Source organism: Prorops nasuta, unplaced genomic scaffold (genome assembly GCF_024137725.1).
Source record: "Prorops nasuta isolate Cenicafe-Biocafe unplaced genomic scaffold, Cenicafe_Pnas_1.2 PNAS00005, whole genome shotgun sequence".
Taxonomy (NCBI): domain Eukaryota; kingdom Metazoa; phylum Arthropoda; class Insecta; order Hymenoptera; family Bethylidae; genus Prorops; species Prorops nasuta.
The window spans coordinates 9,727,952-9,743,494 of record NW_027116802.1 but is presented as its reverse complement, the minus strand read 5'-3'; the positions used below and the strand labels follow the sequence as shown (position 1 = coordinate 9,743,494).

Genomic DNA, 15,543 nt, shown 5'->3' with positions numbered 1-15,543 from the left:
AATTTTTGCAAATTCGTCAAATAGCATTAAGCTGTATGTGGTTGCATAGACTGAATAATCAGAGTTTCCATGAAACTAAAATGATTCGGCCTTGACCTCCTTACGATGATAATGGAGGACATGCTGGCAATGTCTCATTCCAATCGCATGTTTCTCGTGCTCTCTCACCATCCCCTCCCTCCCCTCATCCCTCTGTCGCTCTCTTCTCCTTCTTCCTCGCACATTAAACACACTCTCTCTCTTGCTCTCTATACTTCAATGCGCTCCTCATTAAAGAGCTCATACGGCCATTGCTGTAAAGTGTTCAGAGATAAACAACCCTCTTTTATACCCCTTGTGTGCTCCATGCTCCGTGCTTCTCAATCCTTATACCTATATCTTACAAATAATTTTACTCGTCTCGTGATATATAGAAGTTGTAACGATAAACTAATTAAATTTTGCAGCTTCATTAATTATCTGTTGAAATTGCTCATGCAATATGCACGCGACAGACGTAAAATCATCTTAATTGAACATTTTACATCTGCTAGCACTTTGTTGATTGGCGTTAGAACGTTGCAACACTTTTTTTCCAGAACTTTAAAACGATTTTTCATTTAGAGTCCACCTTTGAATCAAAAGAATTCTATTTCACAGTAGTTGATAACCAACCTTTGTCCTGAATTCATTGACGTGTATATCCTTCAATCATTCGAGAGTTAACGTTCTATCTCCTAACATTAATATTTAACTGCGATCCACAATTAAATGTTTGAAGTAGTTTTGAGTATTACCCGAACAACACAAAATATTCAAATCTTTCAGTATAACGCAATAGATTCTTTGAATGTAAATGGTAGCTATATATATGAATAAAGAGGGACACTAAATTTTCATTTAACCCGTATGAATTAACCAATTGGATGCTGGGGCAAAGCGAACGAGACACTGAAATGATCAGTCGTGCTAAAAGAGAGGAAAAAGAGAGAGAGGGGGGTATGGGGGATGCTGAAAACGTGAGATAGAAGCAAAAAGAGGGGGATGATACGGTCAATTAGGAAAAAAGATAGAAAATTCTCAATAAAACGCCACCGGACTATTATATATATATACATATATATAGTAGCGTATTGCATGGCCAATATATAATAATATATTATCTATATATATATATATATATATATTATAATTGTTAAAACAGTATCAGAGTGACTCTAACGAAGGTTTTCCCCTCCGTTCTGCGTCTTCGCGTCCGTTGGTGGACTCTCATGTCAGTTACGCACCCACGCAAACTTAGAGAGATATATCTAAGGGATGATCGCGGGTGAGACTGCAAAAGGACGCACCGACCATTTGCTTGACCCAAAATATGCCGCTTGCATGGTTATATTTATTATTACTAAAATTTGTATAGCAAAGAAATAAAGAAAGAATGAAATGACAATATATGTTATATTATAGAGTCGCGCACCGACCAAGTTAACTGTGTACGAGTTTGCTTGGTGCAGACTGAAAGTAGTATATATAGAGTGGAACTGCATCCAGTGGCCGTTGCTCCTCGATAGCGGAGAACGGGACTGGAAGCAGAAGAATCATAAATGGAAAAAGGATAAGTTTGGATAAGCTTTGTTTTTGGGAGAGAAGCGAGGTGGTCGGTGCAGCTGGGTAGCCTGGCGTGTGGGACATACGACGAACCTTTCGTGCGCATTCGACGACGAACGACGAAAGTTTAGCACGATTGTCCTCGGCATGGAAACGGGGGCGAGGAACGGGTGGGAGTCCCCGTTTCCGGGCCCGTTCTCTGTCTCTCGCGTCTCAGTCTTTGTCTTTGAAAACGACACGAAGACGTACACGGGGAAAAGTGATGCTTAGACGAACTAACACGAAGCCAGTCGTCGACGAGCCGTCCGTCATCCTTATACGCAGCAGCCTATGCATTCGTTGGCCATCACCGAAAGATAAAACTGCGCATGCTCCCTTTCCAACCTCCTCCAGCTCTTTCCTTAATTTCCTTTTCGTTCCCCCTGGAACTCTCTCGCCTCCCCTCCAATCTCCTGGTAGAATATTAAAAAAAAAAGAAGGGAAAAAGGCGAACTATAACAATTTATATAAAGTATATCAATTTAGACAGTGTTGATAGAATCGATGAGTCGGAGAGTCATGGTGCAGTTTTATCTTTAGGGTTCGAAAAGAAAAAATTGGCCCACGAGGCGAGTTATCCTTAGCTTAAAACTGAAACCTACTTGCCAAGGGTGGCTCGTCGAAGTTTGGTGCTGAGAATGCCGTCTATATACCTACCCAACGTGAGCATTTTGTTCCGAACTATATACCTTAAGCTACCTTCCCCGTATAGCTGCTCCAATATTTAGATTTTCTCCTAATGTCATTCAATTATCCATTAGTGCTGTTTGAGGTCCATTCGAAAGGTAGCACGTGTTCCCTTGCCGGTAATTCAATCCAATTCCCCTAAGCATGTAATATTCAAGAAACCTTTACGTTCTTCACACTTGGTTCAGATAACCCCTTTGTACCATGAATAAGCAAGCTGGTAAAATGTAATTTCAACTGATTTTTATTGATTTTTCTTCCGTATATTCAGTTTAAGCCATTATTAATTAACACCGTCAAAAATGAAGAGTTCATTTGTGTATTTTTAATAAATCTCATAAAACCTACAAGCAAAGCACCAAAGTACATCGAATAATTCCAATTGGAAAAGCTGGGTTTTTATTTGAGCTCTGAAGCAATATTGCAACTCAGCATCAACATATCTGATTTTTATTTCCAACCTTTTTAATCATGATACCAGTCAATTTACATTTGCTTATTCCAATATTGGCATTATGAAAACTCAGTTTGAAGCAAAAATTATACTTGTTGGTCGTTTTTAATAGCGAATATAGATTTTTGGTCAGTGAGTAGTAAAATTAAGGATAAATCAGACATTGAAGTAGAACAAGATATGTTTTCTCGTCGTTTGTCTTATTATGTCACACAACAATATTTGGACCATTTGATTATTGTAAAACCTGAAACTCCGGTACAGGGATGTTAATATCAGAGAGAAAAGCTATAGCGAATCTAACTGAACCAAGATTGAGCGATATGCCATTTTCCAAGTGAATTAAAGCGATGTTGAGTAATTCTCGTTGCCATGCACCGCCGTCACATTATATAATCGATCTGTTTGTTTAGAAAAACAAACAATGAATCCGCTGGCATTCTCTGTGAGCGCACAGCCTGTATGAATGAAGCTGCGACTTCAACCAATCAAACCACGAAATCGATTGGGACTCGAGAAGAGTTATCGAGTTAGTCGTGCCTAAAAACACATCCCCTGACCCCATTTTATTTTATCGAGGTGTACCATTTTCATTATCACGCAGAAACGACGTTTACTTTGCCACCCTTTAACAGCCCTTTGTCGTCGGACCTGCGGGATACCTCGGAAACTCTTCGCTCTCTTAAATTCAATTACTCATCATCGTATAGTTATATTTAGAAACGATTTTTTCGATAAGTTTCACTGTCCTCCTCCCCATGCAGGGACAACGTCGAGGAGTATCACGGTGAAGCTATAGGGCACATTCATTTGTCATCAAACTGCAAATTCCCGGTGGCAAAATTCAGTCCGAGACAGAATTCTGGAAGGTAGCCAATGAAAATCGAATTTGTCAAGAGGTCAGGTTCGTATAGGTGAGGGACATGGGGAGATTGGGGGCTGGGTATAAGCGTGTCTCGTCTCTCGCAAGTTCTGTTTGGAATAACTCAAGAATGATTGCGATCCAGGCGAAGAACCCGGTGGCACCACGTGGCCTCAATTGCCTCTGATATCTAATAAAATAATACACACACAAGCGCACACGCGCGTGCTCGCCAACACGTGATCCGTGGGTAGACAAAGCGGTACCTCTACACACACACACGCGCGCATGGAGGAAGTAGACTGGTGCGCGTACACGAAGAATAATATAGAGCATAGAGTATGTGAAACGGGTTCATAGACGAGCAAACTAAAATAATAGTAATAACGTTGTATATAGAGTCGGAGGAAAAGTTTAAATGTTCGGAGACAAGTGTAAAATAGTAATGTCAGCGGAATAGACTCGTGTGTATAAGGTTTAAACTTGTCGTGACGTGCAAAAATACTTTACGGATAGTTATATGCAGGCATAATCTCACAGGGGTGGCAATTGCGAATGAGGCGCGCAATGGGGGGGGGGGGGCGAAGGAGAGGGAAAATGACGAGAGAAGTGTGTGGACGGTAACAAAAAGGTCATAAAAAAAGGATGGAAGAATTGCATAGTGCTTACGCGAGCGGGTGCATATCGGTCCGTGGTCGTCCAAGGACACCAAATATCGCGTCTAGCCTCACCTCGCGCATACGACTAACTTTGGCATGGAAAGTAAACGGTGCTGTGAGTACGGGGTGCCACTACCCCCCCCCCCCCCCCCCATTTTTTCCAAGCCTCGCTCAGATAGGACGCAATTTATGACGGTGATTCGATTTTATTGCTTATTGCCCCGAGTCGAGCCCACCACCGGTATTCGCGATCTTCCGTTTCACTGGAAACACTCAGCCACTCTCTCCCACCCCCTCCCCCACCCTACTCACGCGTCTTTCCCCGAAACGCCGTGTTTCCAAGCTAAAAATCAAAAGACGACGATATCGAAGAGCTGCGGTGGGCAAAATCAACGGTGTTTCGTTTAATTGCTTTCGCACGGGACGAACAGGCTGGAAATGGCTATGTGGACTTTGTGGAGGGAGAGAGAGAGAGAGAGAGAGAGAGAGAGAGAGAGAGAGAGATATGACCTCGCTAAAGCGAAAATTGCATCGGCAACGCGCAGCTATTTTTTCCTAGCAGTTGAAAAGAAAATTCTCGCTTCTCATGCGACAAGGATAAAGACCAGGGGTGACGGGGAGGGGGAGGGGGCTAGGGGAGCTATTTGTAATCGAGAGACTCGTAAGTATTGGTAAATGATTTTGCTGCTGTTATTTTTGAAACCCGGTCATGAGGACAGGTAAGAGGCTATGCATAATTTAAACTGACTGGATGGTAGAAAGCGGCTAGAATTGCAGCATTCTGAGCCCATCAAAGGGCTCGACGTAACCTTTCTGGGCCTGTCTTGCCAGTTTCGCGAGGTTTTAAAGCCTCCCTGCACGCCACTTCCGCTTTTATATTGTAGCTGGCGCGCGTGCCCGTCGACTTCGCCAGAACTAATCTCGAAAACCCCACCAGAGTACGTGTCTCATCAGATTTTTCCGCCCCAAAAGAGTGGCTTGCTCTCAAACCTGAAATTTTAACTCGTTTCTTCGTGTTTTTTTTTGTACGCCTCCCCCGTAACAGCCCGAAATAGCCAACCCATTTTGAAATCGATCCATTCCATGCAAGTAGGGAAAATCAATACGCGAATTGGGCTTCGCCCCGTGTGCCACCGAAATTTCATTCACACGTTAATTAAAACGATATAAAGAGAGGGAGAGAGAGAGAGAGAGAGAGAGAGAGACTATTGTAGCTTAAACGAATTTAGTTAATTCGTATTTTTCGTTACAGAGTCGTGCGTCGGAATCGCTCGTAACGCATTACGCGTTGCGCTGGAGAAAATTTCAAGTCGTTCTCCCATGCAGAGTTATACTCCGAGGTGTAAGAGTGAGAGAATTGAAGAAAAAATGGGAAAGAAAAGTATAGAGAATGCACTTCCGTTATTTTTGTCAGTTTCGAGCAGCGTTCACCCATCGACTTTGAGCCACGTTCGATTAGGCCGTGGCTGCCAGATCGTGTCTGGTCAGAGTTTTCCACGCCTACGGTCAGCCATTCGTCAAAGTGATCCCCTGCACAAAGTGGCCACCACATCACTCCGACGACCTTTCGAAAAATCTTCGCCCGCTTCAAAACTCGCCAGCCACGTCGGATTAAATTCCGAGCTCTCTTCGGACCAATCACCGATCAGCCGTGCTACACTCGAACCACTCTCTCCAATGATTCGCCAGGCCGAAACCCAAATTACCTTCTTCGTTTTGGAAAATCGCCAGTCGACTAAATTGCTGGCGGACAAAATTAAACGAGATCGAAGCTGCAACCTTCTTCGATTATTATCGAGCTGGGTCACGATATGGGGAATGATTTTTTAATAAGAATGTAAAAGGAGAATGGAATAAGGGAATAAAGGAATAATAGAAGAAAATAAATATTAATTTCGCGGAGACGCGGGGATATCGATGCTGCCGTTCAGCCTTTCAACTTTTCTCCATTCCAAAGCCCTAGTAATAATGAACGCGTCAATTTTCCATCTAGTTCCGTTCGCCCTGGTCCTCTTCGGGGCCGGAGCCTCCTTCATTCTCTCTCTCTCTCTCTCTCTCTCTCTCTCTCTCTCTTGGTCTAGCTCTTTTCCATGGCAATTTTTTTCTTGCTCCTGCTTTCACTCGTTATCGGCAGTTTGCTAATGGCACACGATTGCCTTTCCACGACACTCGTAACCTTTGCTGGCCCACGCGACATGTGAAAACTATTCCCCCTGCACATACATACATTCAGAACTATCCTTCTCTATTATAATAGCCATGTGTATAACCTTACTATAACTGCACTGGCAAACATCCTATTTCCCGCGGCATTCCACGATACGCTGGTCGCAACGAAGATTAAAGGCAGTGTCTGGATTAGGAGGCACGTCGATAAAGGAAAATTGAATTCCATCGTAGCTTAAGCTCCACTCGAACATTTTCTTGTCCGCCGGACGCAGTACTGCAGGGGCTGGGCTTACCCGGAAAAAGTTAATTTTTCGTCAGCTTCTAAACAGTCCTTCGTTACTATTGATTGGCGAATCGCAAAAAAGGACCATTCTCGATTCTAAATTACCAGCCTATCTACTCCCCCCCCCCCCCTCCCCCCAAACGATATTACGCTCAACGACGCTATAGTATATATAAGAAATGCTTCACGATACTCTTGTGTAAAATGGTCACAAATATTGTCTGATAGGAACTCCTAATCCTTGCTCGATGAAAATAATGTAAAATTAAGATAAAAATTGACTGATTTTATCACATAAGCTCACGATATGGTATACATATATATATTTTCAATAAAATATTTGAAATACACATTACACTACGTATAAGCATGATAAACCATTTCATTCAAGTTAATTGTATCCCCGAACATTACTCAGTGCATTATGAACTAGTTACAAACATTCCTGTTATCATAGCTTAATGCATGGAGAAAAATTCTCCCTTATACTAAACTAAATCTAACATATATCGGGGAAAATGGTTCTGAAAGAAATGTAAAAATATTTTTCAACGGAGATATAGCCGGATTATTCCGAAGCTCGCAGATGCATTTTCCCCGAGCTATGCATAACTATAGGTATACAGGTAAACAAAAGCGTATCTTACCACTTTAAGCTACGAATAAACAATGAACATCATACACTCGATAGCCGCTTTTACCGAAAATGCATCTTTACACTTGCATTGTTACTCTCCCCGCGCCCTTGCCCCATTCTAGACCTCTTTAGTGAAATGTTACACATTAGTAGTTCAAAGTTGGGATTCGTGTATGCCGCCCGACTTTCTCCTAATGACTTGTTTATATGTTTACTCTATTTATTGTTAATGTGTCTCTGTACATCCATTATATCGATAATCCTATCACACACTCGCTTCTACACCACTTCAATTCCAGATTACTAACGTAATTCTGTCTCTTTCTGTTTCCAGCTGCACAGATTCCACAACGCGGAAGTAAGTATGATCAAATTATATACCGATTATATTATTATCGTTAAGCTTCTTTACTTCGCAATTTTGGCAAAACGAAAGAAAGCAATATATCAATCTGCTCCAAGCAACATTATTTATTCAAGCAGCGTGAATTAACGAAAGCTCCATGCATTTACAACTTTTATTCTTCATCGTAGGAAATATTTTTACGTTTATACATATATATTGTAGGAATGTTCCATTAATTCATAGATATATAAGTACTTTTTTTGGATTCTCCCCGAATTACCAGATTTTTCGTTTGATTATTTTCCTATCGAAATCTTAATAAATGAAAAGCATGTGAGAGAGCGTCAATTTTAATTTGGAACATTTTAAAGTTTTTAAAAGTGCAGAATTACCTCCGTCAGTTTTTGCTTCAACTGATATATAAAATCGAACGAAAGTTGAATTATTAGCGTTAGAGAATATTACGTCGAATGATTAAAATTAAACAATTAAGCGAGAAGAGCATTCATATGGATGATGCGAAAAAAAGCAGACAGCATTTTTAAATATTCGCGATACTAATTTAATTTTCCACATAGGAGATTCTCGTGGTTGGATTGAAATCTAAATGGCTTGTTATTAATTCGCAGCATGCAAGAGGAAAGACGAGATGGCGAGCCAGGCAGAACACCAACAGCCCGCTCCCAAGAAACCACGACTGGTTTTCACAGACCTTCAGCGCCGTACTCTACAGGCTATTTTTAAAGTGAGTTTTCGAAAATTCGATTAGCTTTTACGGGAATTCCATGCACGTTTAACCATCGAATTTTAAGCATTTTCTGCAATTTGTTACGACAATTTCGTGGGAAAAACTGAGAAGATGAGAGAGAGAGAGAGAGTTTTGTATAGCATAGGCACACAGAGTTTTGCTCTCTCAAGTGACATCGCGAAGTGTCGAGTTCCCGAGTTTCCACGTGCACATGGAAAATACAGTCAATTCGTTTAGTTACCTGAATTCACTTGCGCATCAACCAGCAGTGCTGCCGTATCGATCCGTCTTGAATAATTTCGCGGCTGGTTCTTTACCTATACAGTCTGCATTTGAGCCGTCCGCCTGCACATGGAGAGCTACGTTCAAAGAATGACCATCCATATTATTTGCCTGCTTCGCTCGCTTCCCTATCCAACATTCTCCGCTCAATTTTCTTCAATTTTCACTGTTTCTCCCTCCTTCAATCGAATGCACGGAAGATTCTGATAAACGCGAGACTCTCTGTCGATGGATGAAAAACTTGGGGGAAAAAAACTGTTAAAAACTCTTGTAAGAAGAGAGTGGAGCGTTTTTCGGTTAACGGATGACCGAGGTTTGCAAGAGTTAACTCGGGGGGGGGGGGGGGGGTGAAATATTGGCACAAATTTCATAGTAAATGGGAATTTTTCGCGGGGAACGTCGGATTTTCATTGATAAGAATGGAGAAGGAGTTTGAAAAAAATAGTGTAGGATACCCCCAGTGGAATATCTTTGGATGTGTGCCAGATAGTTGGCGGATTGACCTTAGCCCAGTTAACCGGAGCGTTTAATCTTTCTCGCATCCGCGTGCTTCTTCGCGCGCGCCCTTTTTTTCTTCATCCTTTTTTGGAATCTGTGTAATGGCGAAAAATTGGTCGATCGCTCGTTATTAAGAGTATATTAGTCATCGGGTAATTGCACGATTCTGCGATAAGATTGTCTCTTCCAAGGGTTGGTTCATCGATCAACGGCCGGTGAATTTTCAGGCCAGAGGTCAAATTTCGATTGTTAATTCGGTGGAGAAACGTGGAAGGGAGAGTGACGCTGGCTGTGAGTGAATATTTGCAACGTACGCGAGAGAGATAATTTTTTTCGTGCAGAGGCATTTAGCAAAATAAGAGTATCGATATCTCGTTCCGTCGTGTTTCAAGTTAAGTGACACAACGAAACGAAGACAGGCTGTATACGACAAGCCGGTATAGAATGGCGCATCAATTGTTGGAAATGCAGGACACTATCGTGCCGAGCATCACATTCCATGACAGCCACTGTGTATTCCCAACGATGCGGCCTGTACCTGTATATGTGTGCGTCAGCCCCCCTCCGTACGTGTCGTGTGTGCATGTCCGTGTTTGGTTGCTCGCGTTACTTTTGTCCAGAGAAAAAGGGCCGCAAAGTAAAAGAAAATAAGGCAACTCTCTTTTCTCTCCAACGGACACAAAGTCTTCCTATGAATTATTTCCACTCACGGTCTCCAGCGTTGCTGCCACCAGAAAACCCACACTTTTCTATAATTCCCATATTTCCCTCTATTATTGAAAAATAATTGCTCAACGAGATAAAACTTACTGATCGACGATTAATTTCAACATTATTTCTCTCTCATCTTTCCCTACCGTGATCGTTGCAATAATAAAAATAGAAGTATGAATTTTCAGCAAAGAGTCGGGATTTTGCGTATATTGGTTGAAAATAACGAGTGGTTCGCTAATCGATATATTCCCTGGTGTCTCGTCGGTTATTGATCGTTCCACGCTGGCTAAGAAACGTTGCGTGGAAGAAAAGTATGCTAGTGTAGAGCGTCGTTGCATGCACGTGGGGAATGTTTACCATTTTACGACGCTAACAAAGTTTCCCTGGAAGCCTTTCAAAACTCGAATGTCAACTCCGTGCGGGGGCAAATAAGCAATCTCGATCGATGCCTCGGATTTCTTTTCGATCGCGGCAGAAACGATGGAGTATAGCAATTCAATGAAAACTTGTGCCTTTTTTTTAGGAGACAAAACGGCCGTCGAAGGAGATGCAGGTGACGATCGCGCGGCAGTTGGGTTTGGAGCCAACGACGGTTGGGAATTTCTTCATGAACGCCCGACGCCGCTCGATGGACAAATGGAAAGACGAGGATCCGAAAACCGTGGCGGTCGACGAAGGTCAACTCTCACCGACAATAGGAATCGGCCAGCGACAGCCCAGCGATGTTTTGTGACACACGTCCGACCACGAGGAGTATCACGACGAGTCACCGGAAGAGGACCTACCCTTCTCGTAAGGGCCGCCATCTTCTTCCACTCGCTTCACCGTCAAGTGCTCTTCTTCAGCATCCTCTTCAGCAACGAAGGAACCGCGAAAAAAGAGCTATCTCGTTGTTGCTGGGATTCATGCCCGAAGATCATATCCCACTTTCGTCTCTCGCTCTGGAGATATATATATATACACACATATATATATCGCCACATTTTGCTAAAGCGAGCCCGAATGATCGTGCTCCAATGTAAACCGTGTTCCCCGAACACGGAGCGATATCCTCGCAAACAGCACATTTTCCTATTATTGTACGTACGTTTTCTAGTTTCTTTACGCCCGCACGGTCACTCGGGATCGTTCCAGTGTTTTTGCGACATTAGTGCCATAGTTTGCCATATTAGAATAAGTTCCATTTCCCGCCATCTAGTCGGTATGCGCTAGGGACTGTACTCTGCTACGTCAGGTACTCCCCACATTTTTCTAGTCAAAATTCCTCAAAGCTCGTTCGACCCACCGTCGAAGGTTCGTTCTCCCCAAACGAGACTGAGCTCCAAATTCTTCTTTATCACGATCCGGGGGTGGGTCAACGAATTTTATCGTTTTACGAGAGCCTAATTCCTATTATTTTTATTATTATTACTAATATTATTACAATTATAAATTATTATTATTGGTTCTTGTACTGTTACCGTCGAGTCGACAAAATTGCTGCCTTTAAGTCACCCTCGACAATCCAAATCACACAAGAGTAATTGAATATTACTAAAGGGGCTGGGGGCAGCAATTTTGGGCTTATGCTCGTTTGTTATATTATTATTTAAAGGTATTAGACTCAAAGAGCAGAAAACACGTGGGACAAAAGTTACGTTACAACCAGTGGGACAAACCGGTGAATCGAGACTCGTCGAATCCTCGTTGGTCAGAGAGATTCGAGAATGTAAATCCATTTTAAAACCTGGTGCGAGCAGCGCGCCAATGATATATATATATATAAATATATATATATATACATATACGTGTGCGTTAAAACAAAACTGCGAAGATTCTTTAACCAGTAACGGTCGAGTGTGTCGTTATAGGAGAACCAGAAGAGAATCGGACTGCACTCAATATCGTACTGCAATCGTGCTATGCTATTGTACATATAGAGAATTGGGAAAGAAATTTTTATTACTTAGACGTTGTTACGAAGCGAATAATGAAGAAACGTAATAAGAAAATACTACTGTGCGGCAAAATTTATTTTAAAGAGAGAAAAAAAAACACGAATGGGATTCAACCGATTCAATATGTTGTGTAATAAAAATTGACTCGAAATCTTGTAACTATATATAAGCAAAAGAATTCTTTGTCGTTTACGAGAAAAGAATGATAATTTATTATGTTATATCGATGTATGTTTTAATTTAGCCAAAATCAGGCTACAGGATATATATTTGATAGATCAATACTGTGTCATTGACTTTTTCGCGATTTTCGCTCTGATTAGAAAGTTTTGTTGACGTTGGTGTACCTTTGTTAGCGAAGAAAGCACTCTGATCCGGCTTCGTATGATTCGTAATTGAATACTCAATCGTAAATGACGAAAAGAAAGATATCGCGCATAGCTGTGGCAGGCCGATTGACACACACAGGTGTGTCATTTGTATAAATCCATAGTACCAAAAGATTGAATGACGGCTACCGTCGATTTAAGATCATATATAGTACAAAGTAAACATATATTATTGTAATAACGATTTAATTAAATATAAGAGGGCCGTGTACTGTCTTCAAAAGATATTAAAGGTGATAAATGAAAGGTTACGTTATGACGTTGCTTTTAACGACGCCAGGGTTTTCATTGGGATTTCCTCGTCCGGAGTTGGTGTATATCAAATTATTCAGGCGTTCCGTGTTGATAAACTGTTTAAGAGCTTTCTGCTATATTCCATCGACACTCGAGAAGTAAAAGAAGCCGAACCGTAAATACTATTCGTTGTGTTAGAGAGAAAATGCTTGAAAAATCGCACCAAACCATATTTTAGGGTACGGATACACCCAGACTCGATCGAATCCCCAACAAATCATTATAATTCTTCGATGAGAAAAGACACCCTTAAACAGTTTCACCACGCACATCCTATATACATATATACATATACTATCTTCTCTGCACTCCTCGGAAAAAGAACGTATGGCCGCGTGGCCGAGTCGTGTGCCTCGCAACAAGTTGTATTGTTAAGCAAAGCTAACAGACAAACAATGAAGAAAGAAAGACAGAGATAAAGCAGTAGAAAAGTGTCTCGCGTTTGTGATACTCTCTGCACAAGAAATCAGCCGAATCGTCAGCTTCGTCGAGAGTGATAATGAAGAGTGGTGAAAAATATTCGTGGTAACACAAAAAACTTCAAGTGTGTATGTGTTTTGTGCATGCATACGCTTGAGGTACGAGGCGTATGTTGTGTATGCTTGTGAGTGTGTGCGTGCGTGCGTAGGTGATCGCGGGCGTTGTACTTTGAACGTAGGCAAACACAAAGCAAACACACTGACGCGTATAGATATGCGCATAAAAATGGAATCTGCATCTGTATAATAAACGTGTAAATAAAATTTAGACGCGAGAGAGGTTAATTATTATTGCTAATATTAACTATAGCTACCGAGAGACGATGACGACGACGACGACGACGACGACGACGACCACGACGACGACCACGACGAAGACGACGACAAAGAATACGCGCGATTCGGGTCGTCTGTTTAATTATAATTGTAAGAAGGTATCTTTTTGTTAAACGGAGATAAATCGTAGATACTTGGGAGTGACATTGTAAGCTAATAAGTTGATAAATTAACTGAATGATAGGTGACGTTAGATTGATATGGTGGGGGGACAGAGGGAAAAGGGGGGAGGGGGCGCTAAATGTCTACGCAAAAATGCCCAGTAAGCGTAAAAGCGAGATAGAATAATATATTAATATATACGATAATTGATAACATATTTATATATAGTATATAATATACATATATAAATATGATTATAAATGAATGATATATTATACGATTATATGGTTGCCATCTTTATGGTGGAAAGGGTGGGTGGGTCTTCTTTTAGGAAATGGGAGTATTTATTTAGTTAAACAGAAAATAATGTTTTTTCGCCGAGACATATGGCGTTGATCATCGGAGGATTGTAGTATCTTTCGATCGCTAATATCGATCAAGTTATAACAAAGCGGGAAAATAGAAATTTGATGATCTATTTATATATTGCACTGAGGTACGGGAATTATCTCGTTAGTTAATCGGTATTAGAGGAAGATAGGGAGGGAGAGAGAGAGAGAGAGAGAGGAAAAGAATGTTAGAGAGACAGAGAGAATGAGAATAAGAAAAAATGAGGTCGAAGACGAGGACGACAAAAAATTGTAATGCTGCACGCTAGTCGCAGATGCTTTTAGGGGTTAATGGAACTTTGAAAAACCACAAAAGGAAACATTTTTCGGATCCGTGTGTGAACGTGTGTTTTTTATATTGCAGTGACAAATGAATCACGTGAACTTTAACTTATGATTATCGTACCGTTAACATTAACGAACAAATGCGGATTAGCCATTTAAAGTAAGAGGACGACGCGTTGACACGATGAATAAACTACAATCGGCACAGAATTTTCAATAGTGATTGCATTTTTTGTCGTTCCGCAGACCAATATATGTTTTATCAGGGCAGATTATACTGCTACGCTATTTAGACCATTTGTTTCTCGTTAATTGCAGAGCTAAAACTAAGTTTTTCTACCTACTTATTAAAGTTTTCTGGGGTTTGCTCAAATTTTTCTTCTCCGAAATCAGTGCGTTCAGCAGCATTACCATAATATATGGAACATTCAAGATACTAACGATGTATTGCGATCATTTGTCAATCATTGTAATACCCTCGTAAGATCTTGGCGCGTTCTATGGCGTAGTACATTTTTCTGCCATTATAATATAATATATATAGTATACTATTTATTTGTTAAAGAGACTGTAAACAATATATGAGCCCTTTTATCCCTAAGTTGACTCTTTGCTCTTTTGTTACGTGCGTATGTTGTTATGCTTGGGACAATTATTTGTAATTACTATTATTATAACCGCGCAGCACTTATCATACGCATACATTCGAATGGACCAAAGGCAGCATTTCTCAATATATTAACGTAATATTTATTTTTTAGTGTACTTACGTTCATGACATTCTTACTTAGTTTATATCCTTACTGTGGAAATGATTGTTTATTTATCTCGTTATTTATATCGTTTTCATTTATACTGGGAAATAGAGGAATTTATGTTTTCGCCCGGCAATCGGTTTCTAGTTTATGTGACTGCTTGTAAAATTAAATGTAGCTTGTAAAAGAGCAATGTAGGATTACGTTGTTATTTGACACATATCCAGTGGATTTCGAATTTACCAATAATTGGTACAATATAAGCCATTATAATCCAGTAGAGAATATTTTAACGTCATTGACAAATTCTTCCTGCGCTAGAGATTCGGAGAAAACGATCGAGTAATCGCAGATGCTTGACAAATTTCACTTGAATTTTAAATCAGTCTGTGAGAATAGAGATGCAACTTGCAATTTTTAATTGTCCCTTTCAGGCTTTATAATGTATGTTGTACCAATAATGAATAACGCGCGCAATGCGAGTTTTAAAAATTCCAAAACCGAACATTAAATGGAACCAACAATCTTTGAAAAGTGAGATATAAGAGTATCTCGCGTCATAGCCGAGCAATCCGCGAACGTTCACTGCTGTATTTAAAGAAAACTAAATGAATA

At 40.8% G+C, this 15,543-nt stretch overlaps 1 protein-coding gene across 2 annotated transcripts in view; it reads left to right on the top strand.

Annotated features, from left to right (window-relative positions):
* onecut overlaps window positions 1-15,491 on the top strand; it is a 51,049-nt gene extending 35,558 nt beyond the window's left edge. For both annotated transcript variants that reach the window (XM_066726835.1, XM_066726836.1), the window contains 3 exons: window positions 7,709-7,732; window positions 8,350-8,465; window positions 10,486-15,491. In XM_066726835.1, the coding sequence (XP_066582932.1) occupies window positions 7,709-7,732; window positions 8,350-8,465; window positions 10,486-10,695 (350 nt within the window). In that variant the 3' untranslated portion in view covers window positions 10,696-15,491. The remainder of the gene's footprint in view (window positions 1-7,708; window positions 7,733-8,349; window positions 8,466-10,485) is intronic.
* The last annotated feature ends 52 nt before the right edge of the window (window positions 15,492-15,543 follow it).